Consider the following 24,919-nt stretch of genomic DNA (forward strand, 5'->3'; position numbering starts at 1 on the left):
CATTATTATTATTATTATATAGAAAATTAATATTATATGTATTTTATATGCATTATTATTTGTGTCTATATGTGAATGAGTTTACAGGTGTTTCTTCAACTATATGGGCATGTTTCTACCTGTGGACTTTTAGAAAATAATCTTTTCACACACGCTCTCTCTCTAGATTATTTACATGCAGAGGTCATTTCTCCACAACACAACAAAACCATCCAAAAAGTCTTTTTGCTTGTCTATTTAAGTTTTAATTTGATTTGATCTGTTTTAGATTTTTATCCATTACAGATAGATAGATAAAAATCTGTACCAGGAAATGACATGGAAAACAGGTTCCTCACCTCAGCTCTCACAATGACATCTAGACTTCAGTTTCAGAGTCCTATAAAGAGGCTCTTCTGTCTGATCTGAGAGTCGACGGCTGCTGTGCTGATATTGCTGAAGCCTCACGATTTTACAAGACTGTACAAGAACAGTGAGTATGATTTAAAGCTTTTACAACAGGGCTATTAATAGGCTTAATGTCATTATATTAATAAGTGACAACAGAATCCAGACTTTTTCAGAGTCTGAAGAGCTTTAATTCCAAAACAGTGGAAGAGATGTTTATGTTGTTGAACACGCAGTTTTACTTAGAAATAAGTGCACAGAGTCTTTATTAAAACCAACAATAACTCCCACTGTTAGCAACTTACATTAAAATAACAAAAAACAACAGTGGCTCAATAATTGACATTTGAGTTATGACTCATTTTTATCAAAAGAACTGTAAAGTTAGAGTTTCAAAAGATGTTCTCTATTAATTTTGGAATTATAGATTTTAGCTTTAATGTTTGACTCCATTGTTTTATAGATGAGTGCATCTAAACACCAGGAAAGGTAATTGTGCTCAAATTTCTAAAATTTACTTCATTATATCGCCTAGAATTACTGTACAACATTACACAAGTATCGTCTATTACAAACTGGATAATTATGCAAATAACTGTTCAAAATGCTAAATATATGAAATAGCATTACAGTATGTGATGTTAAATGCTGGTCTGTCTGTCTGCAGTGATGACAAACACTCTCTGAATAAGAAGGAGAAGGAGTTTGTAGACAATAGGAGAAAAGATGTTCTCCAAAGCCTGAAGAAGCTTCAGATACACTGCAGTGAGGTAAAACCTTATTGTATAGGCTACTTTATATCTGCCTGGCTATTCCTTTTTCTTACAAATGATGTCATTTTCTTACAAACTGATAAACATCAAATGTTTGCGAAGTCAAACTGTGTGTGTTTCAGAATGAGGTGCCAAACATTGCATTACTGGGATCTGGAGGAGGAGAAAGAGCCATGGTGGGTTTGCTGGGATCCCTGGATCAACTCAAGAAAGCAGGTCTTCTGGACTGTGTGCTTTATCTGAGCGGCGTCTCTGGATCCACCTGGTACAAACAACACACACATACACACACACACACACACACACACACACACACACACACACACACACACACAGGTTGAATGTCATAAATGAGAGCATATGTTGTTCCTCTGAAGGTGCATGGCCTCCTTATATCAGGAGTCAGACTGGTCCACCAAACTAGAGACTGTGAAAGACAAGATCGTCCAGAGATTCAGCGGTCCTGCAGTCAGCTGGGAAGAGGCTTATGACAAACTGAAGAAATATTACAAGGAGAAAGACCTATTCAGCTTGACTGACTTCTGGGCAGCGATGGTCGTCACGACAATTGTGAAAGAGGTCTGTAACTATTCATAATACAACACTCAATGATGTATGATCTTAAAGGAATAGTCTACTTAAAAATTCAAATTCTGTCATCATTAGGGGCTTTCGCACCGGAAGAACCTTTTCACAGTTCCTAGAACTATTGCCGGAAGCTCCCGGATGTCGGCGTGTTCGCACCGCAGGAACTCCTTCAGAGTCGTCTAAACCAGCGCTATAGGAACTATCCGTGACGTTAGTGTTCGCTGATTGGCCGAACGCACGCGAAACACGCCAGTTTTAAAAAGCTGTTTTCAACACACAGATTAAAGCCTATATATTTACTCCATAAACTGACTCTACGAAGATGTAAAACAGTGATAGATGGACCTCTAAACCTTTACGCTGAGGAGAAAATCCAACGCGACTCTGAGGAGAATAAGAGAAACATGATTATGTATTTCTGCTCAGCAACACTGGACATCAAACACACGCCATACGCTAATAACTCTTCATTACTTTCTAGGTATAACAGTTCTATTTAATTAAGTTTTAGACAGATCGTAAACTAATGAACATGGAGAATGTGAGCACGGTGAGCTCAGGGCTCTGGCGTTCTCAGCGCCGTCAAAATAAAAGTTACAACAACAATATATGTCTTATCTTACGTCACTTCAGAGTTCCTACTGACGAGGCTAATGCAACCAGTAACATTTTCCTATGGGAACCATTAGTTCTCGGGGAACCATCCTGGCGGCCAGTTCCTAGATCTGCCCAGTGCGAAAGCCCCTATTTACTCACCCTCGAGTTATTTCAAACCTGTATGAATTTCTTTCTTCTGCTGAACACAAAAGAAGATATTTTGTAGAATGTCGGTAACCAGGCAGTTGATGGACTGACTTCCACAGTAGGAAAAAAAAAATATAGAAGTCAAAAGTCTGAGACCCTATTGAAAATCTGAGATTTATAAACGATTCCTAGTGTAACTGTTGTAGGCCAGTGAGAGCTGTGTGTGTAAACCTCACTCCCCTGATCTCAAGAGTAACAATAGAGACTGCGGTCTTTAGCTTTCCAGGCCGGAGACCCTGGATAGAATCAGAACGGGTAGCGAGAACCGGTTACACTAGCAGGTGTTTTTCACTTGAGCTTGATTGTGACTGAATAAATTGTCCCAGGTCTCTCCTACACCAACATAATAAATAACAGCTGCTGAATTTTTCCTCTTCAGATTGACGAACGCACACTCTCAGATCAGAGGGACCGACACAATAAAGACCCGTTTCCAATCTACACCGCGATCGACAAGCAATGCAAACTGAGCAAAGATGCAGGTGTGTGTGTGTGTGTGTGTGTGTGTGTGTGTGTTTGTGTGAAAGACAGACAGAGTTAATGTGTGTGTTTTGTTATATGGACGTGTTTCTGTCTGCAGACCCCTGGTTTGAGTTCACTCAACATGAAGCCGGTTATTCCCTCACTAGAGCGTTTGTGGAAACATCCAACTTTGGCAGCAAGTTTGTAAATGGCCGTAAGATCAAGAACCAGCCTGAGATTGACATGCTGTATCTGCAAGGTAACAAACTTTCTGACAGGAGAGTTTATTCCTATTTATAATATCAACTTACATTCTCTTGATTATCCTTTATACATTGACCTGAATTAGAGAATAGTGTATAACAGATCAATAGTATCTGGGATTGATCTGGAGATCAGGGGTCTCATTTATCAAGCCTTTGAGAATTACTCACAAGAACACTGCTAAGAATTGACTTACAGTAAGAGTAAAACAATTCTTGGCTCAGAGCTGCTTCTAAAAGTTAGTTATCAAGCATCTCAGTCGTAATTTAAGTGAATGGAAGTGTAGGACTAAGTCTTAAGTGTCAGTCTTGGAGATGATTCACAACACTTTGCTGTGCCACAGATGGGATTTTGGATGACGACATAGTTATGGACCAATCACTGAATAGATTTCCTTATTTAAGAATATTCTCAGATGAATTTACATTGAATAGTGAAAGTTTACATTCAACACACATTTGACAATAAATAATTTTCAAGAGAATACGATACGGTTTGATTAACTGCTCGTCGTCAAACATTTCAAAAACATTCTTCCTCTCCTGAAAGATTCGCACAGGTCTCTGTCTCCTCAGTGCCTTCACAAACCCCTATTGGCAACTCCTAGACCTCTCGAGCTGTCTTAAATAACCGGGGGAGTAAGAGTGATTCTTAGCCTTAAGAAATGTGAGAACTTGCTTTTATAATTAAGTTTGAAAGATGGAGTAAATTTCATGAATTATTAGCACATAAGACTAAAAGGGCACTTTGAGAAGCTTAAATACGGGCCCAGGTCTGTCAAAACTGAATATAAAGCATTAAAATTAGAAATGCTGAAAAATCATTAAAAAGCAAATTCACCAACACACTGAGGTGCTGCTTTTCAACATAACCCTTCTCATTACACAATGATTTAAAGGAAATATTATTTTTGCTTAATAATAAGAGCTTAAATCAGACTGTATTACGCATTTTATTTTAAAAATGATACATTTTTGTTTATTGTGAACACTTTAAGCTTAAATGTGTTTTCTGCAGCTCTGTGCAGCAGCGCTGTAGCTGATAGAGACGAGATCCTTCAATTCATCTGGGATAAAATTAAAGGTGCAACTTCATTTGTTCTGAAGATTCAGTTCTTTCTAAAGCTGAGAGTCATTTCATTATCATGTGAACCTTAATTCTGTTTGATTTCCCCCCCAGAGTTATTACAGAATTTAAAAACTAAATCTAAAACACGAACAGAAATGATGATGCGTACGGAAACGATGGGAGGTAAAGCATTTATTACATCTTTTATTTATTGACAAGTTGATTTATTTGTTGTGTGTATATGTGGAAGATCATTCAGTGCTGTGTTTCCGAAACTCTGGAATTCTCTTCCTCTAACTCTTTGTTACACTTCTACTATACACTCAACTAAAAACCTATATTTTCTTACAGTATTTCCAACCCTCCTCTGTTTAGTGTTCTGCTGTTTTGTTACTGTATATTGTATATGTATATATGTCCTATGTGATGCATACTAATGCTTAGTGCTGTGTTTTTAATGCTCAAGGTCGCTGTACAAGGCGCTTTATAAATACAAATTATTATTATTATTATTATTATTATTATTTTGTGTCTAATGATCTGTTCATGCTTCCTGCTGAGGAATAAAAAGTTAAACTCTTTACTGATGAAAAATAAAAGTGAGCTATAATGATGATTGTCACCTGAAAACACCTGATATCTGAATGTCATAAATTTGGGGATGGAAAGCACTTGATATTCAAGACATTTTGCCCTGTGTTCATGTTTGTTCAAGGTGTGTTTTCTTCAGAAGAGTCAAACTCCCCTCACATAGACGAATGCCACCAGGTGCTCATGGATCTCGTGGACATGAATCTCTCGGTTTTGAATGGCAAAGATCCGGCTGCTTACGATAAATCCATAAGAACTAAGCTGAGCGGTAAGAATACACAAAAGTGTGCTAGAAAATGTGTCTTTAATGGCCTTTCAGCAACATTTAAACAGTAAAACAACCTACAAACTAATTGATGAAACGGTAATATGCAAAAACATCTAATTAACACAAGATACACAAACCTGCATCAGATTAAATAACTCAATCATGTTCTCTTTTCTCAGAGATCTCTGGAGGCAAACGTCAGCTGATTTTTCAAACACACCAATTGAAAGTCGCTAAAAAAGTTGATGCAAAACAATTTATGAAACAATACACTGCGGATGTGTTTAATTTTTTGAGTAATTTCCGCAGTTTCGGGGATGTTGGTAGGTTGACCTGTCTTTACAACGTGTTGATTTGTATAATGTACTTCATTTTTGATTTTCTAGCCAGACTGATGCATAAACTGAATGTGCTTTACTGTAAGATTTCATAAAGCTTCCAATAGCACCATCTTAATGAAAAACGTCTCAGGTTACGACTGTAACCTATGTTCCCTGAGAACAGGGAACGAGACACTACGTCAGAATGACGCTATGGGGAACGCCTCAGGCGTGACAGGTGTCTGAAATCAAATATCAACTCACGTCAATCATGTTGACCGGCGACAGCCCGTGAATCATCAGCTTGATTGATTAACGCACGACCTGGATGTATAAAGGGGAGCCTTGCACACATGACAACATCCTATCGTCTGAAGGGACTGTTGCAGGCAGGCCCCGAGGCATGGCAGGAAGACGTAGTGTCTCGTTCCCTGTTCTCAGGGAACATAGGTTACAGTCGTAACCTGAGACGTTCCCTTTCGAAAGGGAACTCTACACTACGTCAGAATGACGCTATGGGGAACGATATACCAACGCCACCATGCTGAGGGGAGTGCATGCCCAAAGGCAGTGACAACTGTCCAAACCAGTAATTCAGAAACACTGGAACCACTCACCCTTAGGTCACATCGGGCTGTCAGTCACAGCACTCCCTACCGGTCATAGCCCAAGCTAATGAACCAAGAAACCGCCAGAACATAGTTAATGGGGGGTATATCTGGGCCAGCTCAAAGGCTTTGGACATCAGCTTCCAATAGAAGGGGTCCCTTCTAGGGAGCGTGCCACCTGAAATGCCACCAGGCAGGCCTGACCTGGTGTCACTACATAAGACACTACAGTCAGGCCACTTCCTGTCTGTCCGAAGACAGAGCCTCTGGACACTTGCCTTAGGAAGGCATCCAACCCGAGGGACTGCGAAGCAGGCAGTGAACCACTCAGCCCGGATCTCAGAGACGGGACATCCTGGAGAGTATGACTCAGCATAGTGCTTTACAACCCTTGCCAGCGAGGGGAGTTTCTCTACTCGATCCATGGATCTACCCAGTGTTTGTGTTTCAAAACACTGAGGAGGCCTGTGAGGGCCTAAAGGGAGCTACCTCCAGGAAGGCCTGGTAGGACCTCTAACCTGGCGACCACAACATGGGGGAGCTTGTATTCAACCACAATATGTGGGAGCTTACCTTCAGGAAGGCCGGTGAGGCCTCTAACCTGGCGACCACAGCATGTGGGAGCTCATATCAGGAAGGCCGGTGAGGCCTGTAACCTGGGGACCACAACCTGTGGGAGTTTACTTTCAGAAAGGCCCTAGAACCGAAGTCTGGGCCACGTAAGAAAGGGAATTAAGCGTACAGCGCACAACCCTTACCATAAATATGGATTATAGAAAGTACATGAAAGAAAGTGCATGTACTTAGCCATTCTGAATCCAAGAAGGCCTGATGAGGCCTGTAACCTGGCGACCACAGCATGTGGGAGCTCATACTCGGGAAGGCCGGTGAGGCCTGTAACGCGGTGACCACAGTGTGTGGGAGCTCATCAGAATGTGGAAGTAGCTAGAGAAAGGCGTCTGTTGTAATATACGTGACGACAGGACGCATCTAGAGTGGGACCCGAGGTGAAAGACCAGGGTCTGAGCCACATAGGAAGGGACCGAAGCGTACAGCGCATGACCCTTACCACAAAAATGGATTTTAGAAAGTACACAGGACGTTAGTCGTGTGACTTACCATAAGCATGGGTTTAAGAAAAATAGATGAAGTAAAGGTGCATGTACTTCATCACTCTATATTCAGGAAGGCCTAGTGAGGCCTATAACCTGACGACCACAGTAAGTGGGAGCTCATTCTCAGGAAGGCCCCTGAGGCCTGTGACCTGACGACCACAGACTGTGGGAGCTCTTATCCAGGAAGGCAGGTGAGGCCTGTAACCTGGCAACCACAGCATGTGGGAACCCATGATCAGGAAGGCCAGATGAGGCCTATAACCTGATGGACACAATGCGTGGGAGCTCACATTCAGGAAGGCCTGATGAGGCCTGCAACCTGACATGTGGAAGCTCACAACTAGTGAGGCCTAAACCCTAGCGACCACAGCGAGTGGGAGTTCACATTCAGGAAGGCCTGGAGAGGCCTGTAACCTGACATGTGAAAACTCATAACCAGGAAGGCCTTTAGGAAGCCTGAAGCCTGGTGACCACTGAATGTGGGAGCTTAACACTCAGAAAGGCCTGTGAGGCCTGAAACCTGGCGACCACAGTATGTGGGATACTCAGGAAGGCCTATGAGGCCTGAAACCTGGTGACCACAGTAAGTGGGAACTCACATTCAGGAAGGCCGGATGAGGCCTATAACCTGACATGTAGAAGCCCATCACCAGGAAGGCCGGTGAGGCCTGTAACCTGGCGCCACAGTATGTGGGAGCTCATAACCAGGAAGGCCTGGCGAGGCCTGTAACCTGATATCCCAGTATGTGGGAGCTCATAACCAGGAAGGCCGGATGAGGCCTGTAACCTGATGACCACAGTATGTGGGAGCTCACATTCAGGAAGGCCGGTGAGGCCTGTAACCTGACATGTGGAAGCTCATAACCAGGAAGGCCTGGTGAGGCCTATAACCTGGCAACTACAGTATGTGGGAGCTCATATTCAACCACAGTAAGTGGGAGCTCACATTCAGGAAGGCCGGTGAGGCCTGTAACCTGACATGTGGAAGCTCATAACCAGGAAGGCCTGGTGAGGCCTATAACCTGGCAACTACAGTATGTGGGAGCTCATATTCAACCACAGTATGTGGGAGCTCATACTCAGGAAGGCCTAGTGAGGCCTCTGACCTGCTAACCACAGTATGTGGGAGCTCATATACAGGAAGGCCTGGTGAGGCCTCTGACCTGATAACCACAGAATGTGGGAGCTCATATTCAACCACAGTATGTGGGAGCTCATATTCAGGAAGGCCTGGTGAGGCCTCTGACCTGATAACCACAGTATGTGGGAGCTCATATTCAACCACAGTATGTGGGAGCTCATACTCAGGAAGGCCTAGTGAGGCCTCTGACCTGCTAACCACAGTATGTGGGAGCTCATATACAGGAAGGCCTGGTGAGGCCTCTGACCTGATAACCACAGAATGTGGGAGCTCATATTCAACCACAGTATGTGGGAGCTCATATTCAGGAAGGCCTGGTGAGGCCTCTGACCTGATAACCACAGTATGTGGGAGCTCATATTCAACCACAGTATGTGGGAGCTCATACTCAGGAAGGCCTGGTGAGGCCTATGACCTGATAACCACAGTATGTGGGAGCTCATATTCAGGAAGGCCTAGTGAGGCCTATGACCTGATAACCATAATATGTGGGAGCTCATTCAACCATAGTATGTGGAAGCTCATATTCAGGAAGGCCTAGTGAGGCCTATAACCTGATAACCACATTACTCCTTGACAGTCAATTCCTGGGAGCTCACCTCAGGGAGGCCCAAGCACTGTCCGGTTGCAAAATGGGGACTGTCTGGTCAAGGAGGCCTGTTAAGACCTACTACCTGACCATCGAAAAAATCTTTAGATTTACTTTCTTACCCATAACATTTTGCCCCAGACTCTAAAACAGGAGACGTGGTCTGAAAAGAAACAGAAATATGTTAATTTCACATTTTACAAAAAGACCAGAATTACACCTGCTCTTTTTGTTCACTGCTCATCATTTTAATTCCTCAATTAAAATGCAGCCAAAAACACTGGATAACGCGATCTGGATGATAGGCTTAACATTTATACGTTCTCGTAATCTACACACTGCCTCGGCAAGCGCGAGAAACGAGCCGTAAAAATTTTTTGGCTTTCATCCCTCGAGAAGAAAGTCAACAGGTGCGAGGTTGAAACATCCGACAGCGCACGGATTTTTCTTTCTCACGCGCGCCGAGATATTTCTTAATGAACACTGTCAGCACCCTCAGGAACTGACTGTGAACGCCTCGTACCCAAACAGTATTGTTTCACAGATCGCACGCACCACAGCTCAGATGCTGAACCCTCCTCCCTCGAGAAAAGGGTCCAACGAGAGCGGAGCATTTTTAAATAAAAAACGCTCACAGTTTGCACAAGAGGCTCTCTCGAGAGCCTCCCACGCGCTTCAGCGATATTCTCAAAACAGACAAACAGTCCCTGAAGACGAAAAGATGTTGTCATGTGTGCAAGGCTCCCCTTTATACATCCAGGTCGTGCGTTAATCAATCAAGCTGATGATTCACGGGCTGTCGCCGGTCAACATGATTGACGTGAGTTGATATTTGATTTCAGACACCTGTCACGCCTGAGGCGTTCCCCATAGCGTCATTCTGACATAGTGTAGAGTTCCCTTTCGAAAGGGAACAAATATACTAAAATGTATTTGAAATACATTGTTTTGTGCTCAGTATACTACAAATACATTTACATATTTATTTGCTTAATAAAAATACCCTGCAATTGTACTTTTGGAATACCAAACTGGTATACTTAAAGTCTGCTAAACTGGAACAACTAATTTCATACTCCATGCACTTTTATTGTGAGGAAATAGTGCTGAGGTCCGAGATATACTTAAGTATATTTGATTGTGCTAAAGTGGAACAATTGTAAGTATACTTTAAGTGCACTTTAATATCATGCATTTAAAAACTGATATTATACAGCAATCATACAATCCTTTTTAATAATGATATCAAAACACATTTTAGGCATAATATTAAGACGTGCAGTGAGAAATAAAGAAATACTCCAAAAGTTGAATTATAATTTTATATCAGTCGTAAGTATTAAGTGATATGTCAATAAATATGTTAATAGATTTAAAATATACTTTAGTATAGGTTTTTTTCACGGGTAACGAAAAAGGTTTTAACAGACTGATGCCACAGAAGAACCTTTAGACATCCATTGATGTACTTTAAATCTGAAGAATCTATCATGAAACATGTCTCCAAAGAACTGTATAGTCAACTAAAAAACATATACAGAATATAAAACAGTATTAGAACCATTTACTGAATTTAAGAACCACCGTATTTGTTTTACAGGTCTTTGGGCGAGTATTTTTGATTGCATGGACCAGTGGATCTGGGGCAGGAAATATGACTTTCTTTACAACATGAAAGGTGAGAACAGAAACTCATAGACAGATGCTAACTGGAAATTCATTGTGAATAATATAATAATGCTGTGATCCCTCAGATAAAGCAGTGTCCTCCGCTCTTCTGGAAAGTGAGACGAGAGACTATGAAGACGCTGGACTGTTGCTGAACTCCCCCTATTTCTCAGTGCTGAGAGAAGAGAGACACATTAACCTCATCATTTCACTGGATTTCAGTGGAGGTGATCCTTTCGAGGTATTATACGCACAGAGAATTCAATCATAAGTTCATTAAATCCCCTAGAAATCATCATTGACTCCCTCTCATGTCGTTCCAAACCTGTGACTTGTTTCTTCAACAGCAGATTTTTGACATTCATAGTGACAGAGTTCAGACTAATCTAAAATAAACACATTAACAGATCATTTCAAATGCTCAAAAAACAAGAAAGAAAACCATCTAAAATTAAAAGCTTGGGTTTTCATTTAACCATATTTATTTATAATATCTGAGTGCTGTCCGTTAGCATTCTCATTTATCTCAGAGGGAGTTTCTCATCTCGACGATTTTGGTGAATACTTTAAATTTAAACTTGAAATGTCTGTCTAACCCTTTTAATCAAACAATAATGAGCTGTTTTTCTACTGCAGACAGTGAAGAAAACTGCTGAGACGTGCAGGAAACTAAACATCCCTTTCCCTGAGGTCAACATTCCTGATAAAGACATACAGAAACCGAAGGACTTCTATGTGTTCAAAGGCCAAAACGCTCCAACCGTGATACACATCCCTCTCTTTAATGTGGTCAACTGTGGAGGCAAGTTAAAGTCTTAATGTCCTGAATAAAACTGAAATATCAACTTTGTTCTGATTTAAGTGTGTTAATGTTTCATCAGATAAAATTGAGGAATGGAGGAACAAATATAAGACCTTTCGTGTCACTCCTTACAAGGCTAAGGAGATCACTGATCTAATGGAGGTCGCTGGAAAAAACATCACAAACAACAAAGACAAACTGCTGGAGCAAATTCGTCAGGCCATGAAAAACACAAAAGATGAATAATAAATACCAGTGCAGCGTTATGAAACTAGACGGCAGAGTCCTCATTGTTTGTTTTAATGTAAATTCCAGTTACACTTAATGTGGACACATTTTTGACCCATGTGAAATGTGCATGAAAACGTGGACGGAGCAATAGGCCAATCATTATGTTTTTTTTTCTGTTTAATGTTAAATAGTTTTTGCATGTTTCAGTCTGTTCATATAAACAGCTGATCATTAAAGGTGCTGTATGTAACTTTTTCACTCTACTAAAGCATAAAAATACCATAATATGTTTGCAGATATTTGGGAAACATGTTAAATTCACATACTTGTTTCTCTGAAAAACACTTCCACAGCCAGTTATTTTACTTTGAAATGTGCGTTTCCAGGCTGGAATGTTTCTTTTTGTTTTGGTCTGTGATACTGCACGTTGCCAATTTTCATTGTCCATTGCGCTCGTTCCTGTTGCGCATGCTCAAACGGGCAACCCGAGTGAGCGCCGTCCAGTCTGAGGAGCAGGAGGCGGGGGAAACCACGATCTCCGATATTTTGAATAATTCTGCAGTACCTATGTCGACCACTAGCTGTCATTCTTACATACTGCAGCTTTAATAATCAAATCAACCATAACACAGACTGGTTTACAACTATGATTGCTGATTAAAATACTGTATTACTTTGCTTCTGTTCCAATTAATTAATAAAATAATTCTCTACAGATATGGTTTTGTCCTGGTCAGTTGATATCAAACAGCACAAATGCTCATTATTATTTACATTTACATTTAGTCATTTAGCAGACGCTTTTATCCAAAGCGACTTACAAATTAGGACTAGATTAAGCGAGTCATCATGAAGAGGCAAAAACAAAAACAACGTAAGAAGTGCTCAAGATACGAAGTTCAGGCATTATTCAGAGTAGCATAAGCCTGATAAGTGAGGTTTTAGAGGGAAAGTGAGTTTTTTTTTCTTTTTTTTTTTCTTCTATGCGGTTAAGTGCTCACGGAATAGATTGGTTTTCAGCTGTCTTCTGAATGTTGTCAGGGATTCTGCATTCCGGATGAGGGTGGGGAGAGTGTTCCACCAGCATGGAACTGTGAATGATAATGTTCTGGAAAGTGATTTTGTGTCTCTCTGTGATGGAACCACGACAAGTCGCTCGCTGACCGATCGTAGGCGTCTGGTAGGGATGTAGACTCGTAGTAGTGAGTGAAAGTAGGAGGGAGCTGAGCCAGTGATAGATCTGTAAGCAAGCGTCAATACCTTGAGCAGCGAGAGGTAGCCAGTGCAGAGAGATGAAGAGAGGAGAGAAGTGGGCCCTCTTCGGCTTGTTGAAGACAAGACGAGCTGCAGCGTTCTGGATCATCTGTAGAGGTTTAGTTGCACATGACTACATGATATATATATATATATATATATATATATATATATTAAAGGTGAGGGAAGATCTAAACTCTAAACTTTATATCTGACACAGTTACTTAGCTGTAGGCAAAATACAGCTACAGGTTTTATTTTACTATGCAAATAAATAAAAAAAATCATGAGGAAAACAAAAATCTGAAAGGAAAAAGCAAACATTTATTACAACATTTTACTAATACAATTTATTAATATTTTCTTGATTCTCTCTTGTCTATGCATGTGTTCATAATTTCTTTGTATGACCGCCTGGACAAAAATTATATTGCACAATTTGGCATGTTTCACTGCGTTATTATCACAAATAAAACAATCAACTCCAAGCACAACTACGTAATATGATTACAATATCGTTAACAAATTTTTACAAATATTTAAATAAATCAAGATTCCTCAGGGAACCTACATACCATGGGTGCTTCTCATTTCTTATTTGTGCATCCTTGTTTCCTTTCCTCGCGCCTCAGCTCCTCCCCCTGTAGGATGCGAGGGAAGACTGCAAGGAAAGAAAAGGAGGAATCGAAGAAAATCCTTTTTTATACATTGGAATACTTGATCACTCGAGCGTCACTTCATAGCGTCATCAGCTGCGCTCAAAGGATCTGCCCTTATGTTGTATTAGTTTGGTTATTTAAGAAATTCATATTCGCCTTTTAAGTGTAAGAAAAAAATATTTGCAGCATTTAACTGTTATTCGTAAGTGTAATTCATATATTGTGAAGCTGAAGCTTCATGCTAACGCAAAATAAATAGGATCTTTATTCCTCTGACTTCCATTTTTCCGCGCGAACACTTTTGGCACGGTTTTTGCGCTCAAATACGGCCAAAAGTATTGCAGGCCCGTGAACAGCAATTTGCGACCGAAAACAACAGAGTTAAGAACTGCAAAACAGATTCACTGCATAAAATCAAACTTTGTGTAAAAAATAAACTGTTGCAAATGTCTAAATGTGTGCATAGGGCAACAAAGTTCCTGAAATAACCCGATTTGTACAGTTGCGTCTTTATTTTACCTGCGCTTCCAGTTTTGGCACGATTCTCTCACTCATTGAGTTTTGCAAGCGCGAAGAGGAGGGCGGGTCCACCTTCTTCATGTAGCCAATCAGATGAGCTTCTCGCTGACTCTAGGTTTACTCTTATCTGATTGGTTCAATAAACACGCCAGACACCAGAACCCATTATTATCTTCATCTGGCTCAGAAACCTTCGAAATGGTACTTTTAATGCACACGTACATGTTAAATAAATAGATAAACAAATAAAGAAACAAATAAGTCATGATTGCTTAAAAGGCTGTGCACCATTAGGCTGATTAAAGCTGACTAACATTCATACTGAATGTCAAGCTGGTGTTAACGTTACTGGATTGAAATTTGATATATTATATAATCTGTTACACCACTGAGCAGATATTAAACTTTACAATCAAAACATTTAATACCCATTCTTTATGTAATAATACAATTCTGATGCAGTGTTTTTCACATCATGTCTCTGTTCGTGGCATTTAACACTCAATTACATATTTTGAAATATTGTCTTGGTCGCACTGCCAATATTAATTCTGATTAGTGATTACTTTCGTGTGACTGATCAAGCTATTATATGTAGCTAGTATAAATAACAAAATGCTTTCTCTGTGTCCAGATTTGACTGTAATGAAAAACTGATACTAAATCAACATAAACTCAACTTTGACAAAAAGTAACTAATTATGTCTGAATAAAAACCCAGCAACCAGGGGATATACAGCGTCTTGATATGTTCATATATAGGGCTATACAGCCATCTAGTGGTTACACGATGGCATTGCAGGTGATAAATGGTGCATAATTTCATGTATGTATCGCTGCAGCCCGGAGACCTGCAGGTGGGAGGAGCTTACGCCGCAAGTGGGAGGAGCTTATGCCGCAAGTAGGAGGGATTTCAGAAATGTGCAAGTAGGAGGAGTTTACGCCGCAAGTGGGAGGGGCTTATGCGGAAATCCCCAAGCTGTCATTGCCGAGGACGGCGGTGAATGAGTATGGCAGGAAGTAGCGACAGTAATGAAAATAAACGATAAAATATTACATTCCTCATCATGGTCTGATTTCTTACAGCTTTGTTATAATTGTGTGTCCAAAACCACTCACTGTCAATGATATAGTCACGTCTTTACACCTTTTACCATGTGATGGTGTTTTAAATTCATCAGGCTGTAGGCCTTATTCAAACATATTTCTGAATATTAGATATATATATTCTACAATTCTACAGTATCAAGTAAATGAACATATTCAAATGTGATGCAATTGGACTCAGTGAAGTGAATGTGTAAATACATGAAAAACATTTGGCTAATGTAAAAAAAACAAAAACAAAGGTACCATCCATCTTTATTGCAATTTTTTTTTTAAATAGCAGACTAATGTTCTTCTGAACATGTTACACATACATTACATTTAAATCTCAGGGTGGATAAATTATTTTGTTCAATGAATAAAATCATGTAGGCTACAAGTCACTCAGAATTGATTGCAAAAGTGTTTATTTTATTTTATTATTTTTAGTCTTTTTTTGCTACTTGCAAGGACACTATATCAGCTCATTAGAACTGATCTGCATGCAGTGAAAACTGCAAAATCCAGGGTGGAAGGATTCTGAATAAATGCCCTGGGGGAGCTCGCCTCGCTTTCCCTTCCCAGCATAACCTGGTGGATACACAAGAAGCACAATAAGAACTAGGGTTTATAGTTGACATTGAACATTTACAAACATTAAGAATAATTTCTCAGCTCTGTAGGTCCATGCCATGCAAATTAATAGTGTCCGGAACTTTTAAACTCCAAGGGATGACATAAGTAAATTAGATTTTTAGTTTTCCTTTAGACTAACTAGTTTATTCATCACCAATTTACACAAAACGTACCAGGTGTGCAGCATTTGTACTCAAACCCACACTCCAAACAAGTGGAGATTGAGTACATCCTCCAGAAGAGCTGTTTGTAGTGAGACGACTTATTTTTCCGCATGCAACATCTGAGGTGAAAAAAAATGAACATAGCATTTAACATTATCAATGATGTTCTTGTTATGCATTTTATTTTTTAATGTCAATATTTACTTTTTAGCCAAGAAGCACAATAACATGCGTTTCACATTTATTTCACTGATTGTTATGAGTAATACATTTTATAAAATATTTATGATATTAAAACAAATGTTTCAATTACATTACATTACATTGTGGATTACACAGGAAAAAGCATAACTACAATGAAAACAAGTTTTTAAAAAGAATTGCATGCATTGTACAATTAAGTTAGGAGTTGTATTCTAATATCAAATCCATTTACAAAACGTTTAAGACATTTACAATTTGAAAATCAATGCAGAAAAATTACACTGCCACAATACCTTATTATGGTCTTCACAATCCATAATCTGGAGAGCAAATTGTAGAAATGGAATGCAGAAAAGATCTTGTCATGCACGTTACAGATTTTGTAAAAAACTACAGAAATTTATTTGGATACACTTTACCCTTATTCTTTTTTTAATACATCAAGACAAAAAACAGTGTACAAACGCCATTATGAAATGGTCTTTTTCAGAACTTATAATGCTTTTTCACAAAACTATAAACTATAGCCTACAACAAGCTTAGGCTACCCCTTCATCTCAACGGCACGCTGACAAGTGAAAGCGGTTTTCTTCTTTGTTTTCTGATGAATCGCAACAAAACTTACACATTACCGCCACCAACTGTAGAGCATAAACCACAGGTGATAGGCCTACTAAATAAACCAATCAAAATCCTCTGGAAGTTTGTACAGCCCACTTGCGGTTAAAGCTCCACCCACTTGCTGCTAACCCACCCATTTGCAGCTGGCTCCGACCTCCGTTTATACCCTACTCCATAATTTAGAGATGCTCTTAAATAGACGAAAAAATATTATTGTAACATAATAATAGTGGAATCCCCCAATCAGTAGACAGGTGAAATTATGCATGCAGTAGTTCAGATACAATTTTTTTTTTCTTAACACACCAGCTCGAAATTCAGTATAGTCATCCTAATGGTGCACAGCTTATTAAGCAATCATGACTTATTTGTTTCTTTATTTGTTTATCTATTTATTTAACATGTATGTGTGCATTAAAAGTACCATTTCGGCAACCAGAAGGTTTCTGAGCCAAATGAAGATAAAGATGTGTTCTGGTGACTGGCGTGTTTATTTAACCAATCAGATAAGAGTAAACCTAGAGTCAGCGAGAAGCTCATCTGATTGGCTACATGAAGAAGGTGGACCCGCCCTCCTCTTCACGCTTGCAAAACTCAATGAGTGAGAGAATCGTGCCAAAACTGGAAGCGCAGGTAAAAGAAAGACGCAACTGTACAAATCGGGTTATTTCAGGAACTTTGTTGCCCTATGCACACATTTAGACATTTGCAACAGTTTATTTTTTACACAAAGTTTTGATTTTATGCAGTGAATCTGTTTTGCAGTTCTTAACTCTGTTGTTTTCGGTCGCAAATTGCTGTTCACGGGCCTGCAATACTTTTGGCCGTATTTGAGCGCAAAAACCGTGCCAAAAGTGTTCGCGCGGAAAAATGGAAGTCAGAGGAATAAAGATCCTATTTATTTTGCGTTAGCATGAAGCTGCAGCTTCACAATATATGAATTACACTTACGAATAACAGTTAAATGCTGCAAATATTTTTTTCTTACACTTGAAAGGCGATTTACACCTTTACAAATCTTCTCTTGCGCATGCAAATTTAATTTACGCTTGCAATCTTATGTACACTTTCACAAATCTTACCCTGCGCATGCAATACTTTATGGCATCATTTTACCTTCATACAATTCCAGTCGCCTGAACTTAGAGGGGACTGAGAACTGTCCGCTCTGTCATCCCTTGTGAACGACGCAATCTGCACGGCCCAACAAGGGGGAGTGCGGGTTCGCTTTCTGTATGTAAGAAAAAGCGAACAGCATAAATATTTACCTGCCGCGAGAGCCGGGATTGAACCCGGGTCTCTGGCGCAAAAGTCTAAAATTCTGCCACTGAGCCACAGGGGAGAATACATGACCTGTAGGTTAGAGTGAGGATATAATAGCGTCATGTCTTGTGACGGCGTTTGCTTGCAGGCGTGCGTGTATTTATAACAGGCTCGTATACTGCAATATGAACAATTCCAGTCGCCTGAACTTAGAGGGGACTGAGAAATGTGTGAGAAATTGAGGTAGGTCCGCTCGAGGACGGAGTAGCTTTCTTGTACCGTAAAGAGAGCTCCAGGACCGTCCGTTTCTGCCATCCCTTGTGAGCGGCGCAGTTTGCGTGGCTCGAACAGAGGGAGAGGAAGCTCGCTCCGAGACCGTCCACTTCTGCCATCCCTTGTGAGCGGCGCAGTAGCGCGGCTCGAACAGAGGGAGGGTGTCTATCTCATTCGCCTCATCCCCTGATGCAGCGGCGGCGCAGGCGAGAGCCGGCGGTTGAGCGGCCGGGAGTTGGGGGGCGGAGAGGGCGAGAGAGAAGCTCGAGGGAGAGGTTCCGGCGAGCTCCTCAGTCATATCAGTCTCCGGTGGTCTCTGCGAGCGGCGCTTCTTATTGCGCGGCCTGGCAGGGACAGGCGGAGCGACAGCTTGGTCGAAAACTTCAAGTCGAGCCCGCAGGGTCGACATTGAAAGTTCTTCGCACTCGGGGCAGCCGCCCATAGAGAGTGCGGTGGCGGCGTGCTCGCGGCCCAGGCAGAGAGCGCAGAATAGGTGGCGGTCTCCATTGCTGAGTGGGGCGCGGCACGAGCCGTAGGAAAAAAACGAGCCGTTTTGACAAAAACGCCTCGTGCTCTTTTAGAACAGTGAGAGATAGTGTGTGTCGCAGGGCGAGCACACACAGCAGTAATAAAAGGATATGTCGCCGGATAGCGTAGCAGGCACGGATGGCTGAAGGCGGCGAAGACGGCCGGCTTCCTCAGGCGCTGTCCTAAGCTTGCTGGTCGCTGGTTTCAACGGCGGCGGCTCTCAAGATCCAGCAATTAGAAGAGCTTCGCTGAAGACAAGAAAATCAGATTATTCAGCCCGTGAGTTCTGCTTATATACATGCTGACCACACCCTTCACGTCCGTTAGAGGGGTGTGGAGGGCGCGAATCGCCCTCATTAGACGCGACGTCACGCAGGACTCACTGATAGGCTTAAGCAGTTGCCGCCGAGCAACCAATGAGCACGCTTATACAGCCTGCTATGGTCTGCCGGCTGCCGCACCGCGTTGACAATGAATACAAAATTAAGGATAATTTTTTGGCTTCAGATCTCGAAGAAAGAGAACTAAGTTGCTTACGCATCGGGAAAGTACTCGTAAGAGAACCGGGTCTGTATGGCAGACAGTAGCCAAACGCAGGTGTCACCGGGGAAACATCCACAAATCCAGAGGAGCAAAGAAACGAATGAGACTAAATAGCGGAAAAATCAAACGAAAAACTAAACAGTGCGGGCGATGCTACATTATTAGAAATTAAAGTTGTAGGTTGTGTTTGATAGCTGAGGTAGGCTGAACGCAATACTCACGTATGCTTGCTCGATGATGAATGAGAACACAATGAGCCCAACAGGTGGTTGTGTGACGGTCCTCTATGGATCAGTCTCGTTGTGTATGTGGAGCATCTGGCTGCACAAGGGGAAACCAAAACGAATCAGGAATGGCATAACATCGCAAACAGAGAATAGAACAGCCTCGATGTCAAACACACGGCATTCATCTCTTAGTTACATCACAACAAAAATACAGTGAAATAAAACATTGTGTAGTGAAATTTAAAGCATTTAGGCTATTATTGTCTCTGCAGCATTTAACATGCGACTTACCACAGCAGTTATCAAAAGTTCTGCGGTGGTTTACCCAGAATTCGCTATTTTTAGCACCGTGGCGCAATACCAAGTGACGCCAGCAGACGGCGCTGTCCCCATTTATGCAGGAATTTAACAAACTATATACAATCCGTTACATACACCCCCCTAAATTTCTGCTAAATCAGGGAAGCGCATCCAAAACAGAGAAAACAGAAGAAAGAAGGGAAAGAGAAAAAAAAATGAATTACATTGAGCGTTACTGCCTTATAGTCAGTTACAAAACTCCTCCTACAGAGATATGCAAGGATAGGCTGGTACCAAAACCTAAACCTCAACATAGACACAAGAGATGCCGTTTACACCTCTCCTAATTGACACAGCTCAAAAACTCCAGAGAAAAATGGAGTATCTGTCTACATTCAGGAACAGAATTACTCAAAAGGCACATTATAAAGTCTCAGGCTACACTGCAAAAACATGTCTCATAAGAGTAACAAAAGAACTCACTGAAGACCTTGAATCTTCCACTACCTGGTCATTCATCTCACAAATTAATCTATTTGGAGGTTTAATGGTCCTACCAATCCTAGTCATAGTCATGCCTCGCCTTGGCTGGTTAATAACAGGCTCAACTGATTCTAAGTCTACACTACTGAGAACATGTGAGTGTGCATCAGCTGGCGAGTCTGTGGGGAGCTGTATGGGGTGACTGTGGGCAGACTGATCGTCTAAAAATGAGGACTGGCTCACATCCCTGTCCCGGCCAGAACATCCATGACTGTCGTATTCTCTACTGCGCTAGATGAACTGGGTAACTCGACAACAACCTCATCAAGTCCAGCATTCTTTCCAGATTGCAAAATCCACTGCAATGTTTTTTCATCGCTGTCAAGTTGGTCATGAGGCAAAGCATCACCATGATCACTTCCAGCTCCAACTGACAGTGAATCAGACAACAAGTCAACTTCATCGTCTCTCAACAGGAAACTGACAGGAAGGAGCAAATTCCGGTGAACTGTTTTTTCTGTGCCAGTGACTGTGTCCTTCACACGATAGACATTGATTGCCGATCTTACTGACATCACTTTGTAAGGAATTGACTCCCATTTGTCTGCAACTTTCCGTTTTCCTCTCTCGCCTCTGTTTGCCAACAAAACCCTGTCACCAACAGTCAATGGAGAGCCTTTTACCTTGCGGTCATAGAGCTTAGCATGACGAGCCTGTTCAGCTGAACTGTGCCTCTGAGCAACCTCTGCTGCCTCACTCAGGTCTCTTTTGAGATGGGACACAAACTCTGAATGGGTAACGACAAGATCATTCTTTAGAACATATTGGAACATTACATCAATCGGAAGTCTGGGAATCCTCCCAAACATGAGGTAAAATGGTGCAAAGCCGGTTGTTTCGTGGACAGTGCAGTTATAACAGAAAGTCAGCACTCTTAATGACTGGGGCCACTTTGCTTTGGACTTGGGGGGTAAGGCTCTGATCATGCTCCCCAAGGTCCTGTTGAAACGCTCTGTGATCCCGTTACCCATCGGGTGGTAAGGGGTAGTGTGCGATTTCTTTATCTCAGCCATATCCAACAGTTCCTTGATGAGCTTACTCTCGAAATTAGCCCCCTGGTCAGAATGCACGCGCTTCGCGAAGCCATATATGCAGAAAATATCATCCCATAAACGGCGGGCCACTTGTTTTGCTGACTGGTTCTTACAAGGAAAAGCAAAGAACATCTTGGTGAAATGATCCGTCGCTACGAGAACATCAACAGACTTATTGTCTCCCTGCTCTGCTGACCAGAAATCAATGCAAATCAATTCCATGGGCTCTGAGGTGTGAATTTTCTCCAAAGGAGCACGAGCATTAGGCTCCGGCGTCTTACCAACAATGCAACGTTTGCAGTTTCTGACATAATGCTCAATATCATGCGCCATACCTGTCCAAAAAAAACGGTGTCTGGCCAGTGAGAGTGTACGTGAGCGTCCTTGGTGACCTGCGGCATCGTGTATGCCATGAAGAACTTGTTGTTTTATGCAATCTGGTACAATGAACTGATAGAGCTGCTTGTTCATGTTGTGATCTCTCTTCACTGTAAATAGCATACCATCTTGCAGTGTGAGTTTGTTCCAGTGCTTGAGCAGCTTGATTACACTACGAGGCTCCTTTGCACGCTCACGTTTGTCAGGTCTCTTGTGTCTCTGGACATAGTAAACCACTCTACCCACGGTGCTGTCCTGCTCCTGCATAGTCAGAAGAGTGCTTTTAGGCAGAGCAGTGGTGCAATCCTCTTTCTCCAAATGAGGGATGACCCCCGTCCCCATTACACGACTTGCCCCACATCCGTACTTACAAGTTGACAGTTGTTTGTGCATCTGAAAGCATCTTGAACTGTTTCATCCCTCACACCATTCAGTTGATTTAACAAAGCATGGTATGGCTCTGTCACAAGGCGATGGCTGACACTTGACTTGACAAAAGGCTCCCTGCTGAGTGCATCTGCCACTATGTTATTAGCTCCTGGCACATACTACAGATCGAAACAATAGGATGCCAGCTTCGCTACCCAACGCTGCTCACATGCATCGAGTCTTGGTTTGGTGAGTATGTATGTGAGTGGGTTGTTGTCAGTCCAAGCTGTAAAATGACGACCTTTCAACCAGTAATGGAATTTGTCACATACTGCCCATTTTAGGGCTAAAAACTCAAGCCTGTGCGCGGGGTAGTTCATCTGGGAGCGTGAAAGCGTCGTGCTCGCGAAAGCCACTGGCCTCGCCATGTCACTGCCTCTGGGAATCTTGAGAGTACTGCTCCCAACCCATCGAAAGACGCATCTACGGCCAATATGAAATGGTCATCAAAATCAGGGTGAGCTAACGTTACACTTGTAAGCAAGTCATTCTTTAAAGTCTCAAATGCACATTTGCATTCCTCAGTCCAATCTGATAGTGTGAGTTTAACATTTACAACTTTCTTTTTAGGATGCCTCCTGCTCTTTTTGAAGCACTGCGTGTCCGGCTGGGAGATGAGCTTGAAGAGGGGCTTCGCTTTGGCTGAACATCTCTCAATAAAATGTTGATAATACAACACCATACCCAAAAATGATCTAATTTTCTTAGGGAAAGGAGTGACGCCATCGGAATCCATTAAATCAGACACCTGTACATCAGTGATGGCCTGAACTTTTTCAGGGTCAGTACAGACTCCGTCTTCACCCACAATGTGGCCCAGGAATTTCACAGACCTTCTTAGAAAATTACATTTCTTTGGTGAGAGCTTCAAATTGTGAGTCTTCAACCTAGAACACACCATCTCCAATCGGTCGAGTGCAAGCTGTTCTGTTGGAGCAAAGACCAAAAGATCATCAAGGTAACACAACAGACTGGTGAAGTTCTTGTCACCGAAAATTTACATCATCATGCACATAAATGTGGCAGGACTGTTTGTAAGGCCTTGAGGCATGCGATTGTATTCGTGGAGTCCGAATGGTGATGAGAATGCTGTATACTTTTTGTCTTCCTCATGTAGTGGCACATTATAGAAACCGGATGTCAGATCCATGGTGGAGAAGAAGGCATTTCCACCAAGAGCAGCGAGTGCGTCCGACTGGTGTTGGAGAGGATGAGCATCTTTTACTGTCCTGGCATTGAGCCATCTGAAATCATTACAGATCCTGGGGTCACCATTCTTCTTCCACACAATTACTAAAGGTGATGCGTACTCACTGTTAGACTTTCTTATTATGCCACTCTCCTCCATGTCATTCAGAGCTGTCCGCAGCTTCTCGTAGTGACTTGGTGGTATCCTACGATAAGGTAGACGAAATGGCTTGTCATCAACCAGACGGATCCTATGCACGAAATCTTTGGCAAGGCCACAATCCATCATATTCCTCGAGAATATAGACTCATGAGCTGTGATGATGCTGAGGAGTTTGTTCTTCCACTCGAAAGAGACTTCACATGCACTTAGGTCTAAATCGTTCAATCCCGAGTCCCTCAGAATGTTGGTCAACTCCTCTTCTGACTGTAGTGGTTGTTTGGAGATGTGACAGGACTGGGCACTTGATTGGATGTTACACTGGACACTTTCAACCTCTGTGAAATCCTCTACTGCAATGCATGGGGATACATCAGCAATTTTTGCATTCCTTCTCAATGTAACAGGGCGATTAGTGGGGTTAACTAGTTTAACTGGGACTAAGCCATCACCAAATAGTGGTGTGATAACTCTGCCTGACCAAGATCTGTTTAGGCCTGGAATTAGATTGGGTTGGCTCTATGACTACAGTACTACCCACAGATACCATGGCCTTGCTAGGGAGTTTACCCCAAACTAGATATTCACTCTGTGGCCGTAATGTTACACTGCCTTTAAGTTTGGCTGTACCCACTTTGTCTGGCACAATATCTCCTTTCCACCTCTCGGTGTTGGAAAGTAAAGACAAAAACTGAAAGGATTCATCCATTCCATCTCCACTTGGCATGTTCATCAACTTCCAGTAGCCGACGGTGGTCCTCAGTAAAGTCAACAGCGGTTTGATAGCATTACTGCCAAGAATCAGTTCTTCTGTCTGACCTGTCACAACCAGAACAGAGATCATCATTTTACATCCATAAACGGAGACTGTGACATCATATATCCCTTTGGGGTTAACTCTATGACCTCCACATCCAACAACGACGACATTATCTGCTGGAGTCTTTATCAAGGTAGGATTGGCTTTCAACAAGTTAGCTTCTGCTGCTTCGCTTATGGTGCATGCCATAGAGCCGCTGTCAATCAGTGCTTTCAGTGTTGGACCATTTTCGACAGACACAGTGGTATGGAACAGACTATCAGTCATGGGAACGTGCTGTAAGCATTGAAAAATAACAGTCTTGTCAGGAGGGGCAATACTTTTTTGTACCTCATATACAGACTCACAATCCTCAGTATCACAAATGGGAGGCTGACTAATTAGATCTATGCTGCCCTCCCCCACGCGCAG

At 41.9% G+C, this 24,919-nt stretch overlaps 1 protein-coding gene across 1 annotated transcript; it reads left to right on the plus strand.

Moving 5' to 3' along the window:
- Positions 1-369: 369 nt before the first annotated feature.
- LOC307158884 (cytosolic phospholipase A2 gamma-like) lies at positions 370-12,397 on the plus strand. The gene is made up of 15 exons (XM_079871859.1): positions 370-472; positions 851-876; positions 1,055-1,157; positions 1,283-1,425; positions 1,538-1,739; positions 2,932-3,034; positions 3,133-3,273; positions 4,296-4,361; positions 4,458-4,529; positions 5,062-5,205; positions 5,385-5,528; positions 10,579-10,656; positions 10,733-10,887; positions 11,283-11,448; positions 11,528-12,397. Exons 2-15 carry the CDS (start codon positions 851-853, stop codon positions 11,692-11,694), a joined length of 1,710 nt encoding a protein of 569 aa, XP_079727985.1. The 5' UTR covers positions 370-472; the 3' UTR covers positions 11,695-12,397.
- The last annotated feature ends 12,522 nt before the right edge of the window (positions 12,398-24,919 follow it).

The sequence above is a fragment of the Squalius cephalus genome (assembly GCF_949319135.1).
Source record: "Squalius cephalus genome assembly, chromosome: 5".
NCBI lineage: Eukaryota > Metazoa > Chordata > Actinopteri > Cypriniformes > Leuciscidae > Squalius > Squalius cephalus.

Excerpts from the sequence above, each read along its gene's own strand:
- LOC307158884 (XM_079871859.1), top strand. The coding sequence starts at position 851 with ATGAGTGCATCTAAACACCAGGAAAG. Across the intron at positions 4,530-5,061 it reads GCGTACGGAAACGATGGGAG|GTGTGTTTTCTTCAGAAGAG; the intron begins GTAAAGCATTTA and ends TGTTTGTTCAAG. Across the intron at positions 5,206-5,384 it reads CATAAGAACTAAGCTGAGCG|AGATCTCTGGAGGCAAACGT; the intron begins GTAAGAATACAC and ends CTCTTTTCTCAG.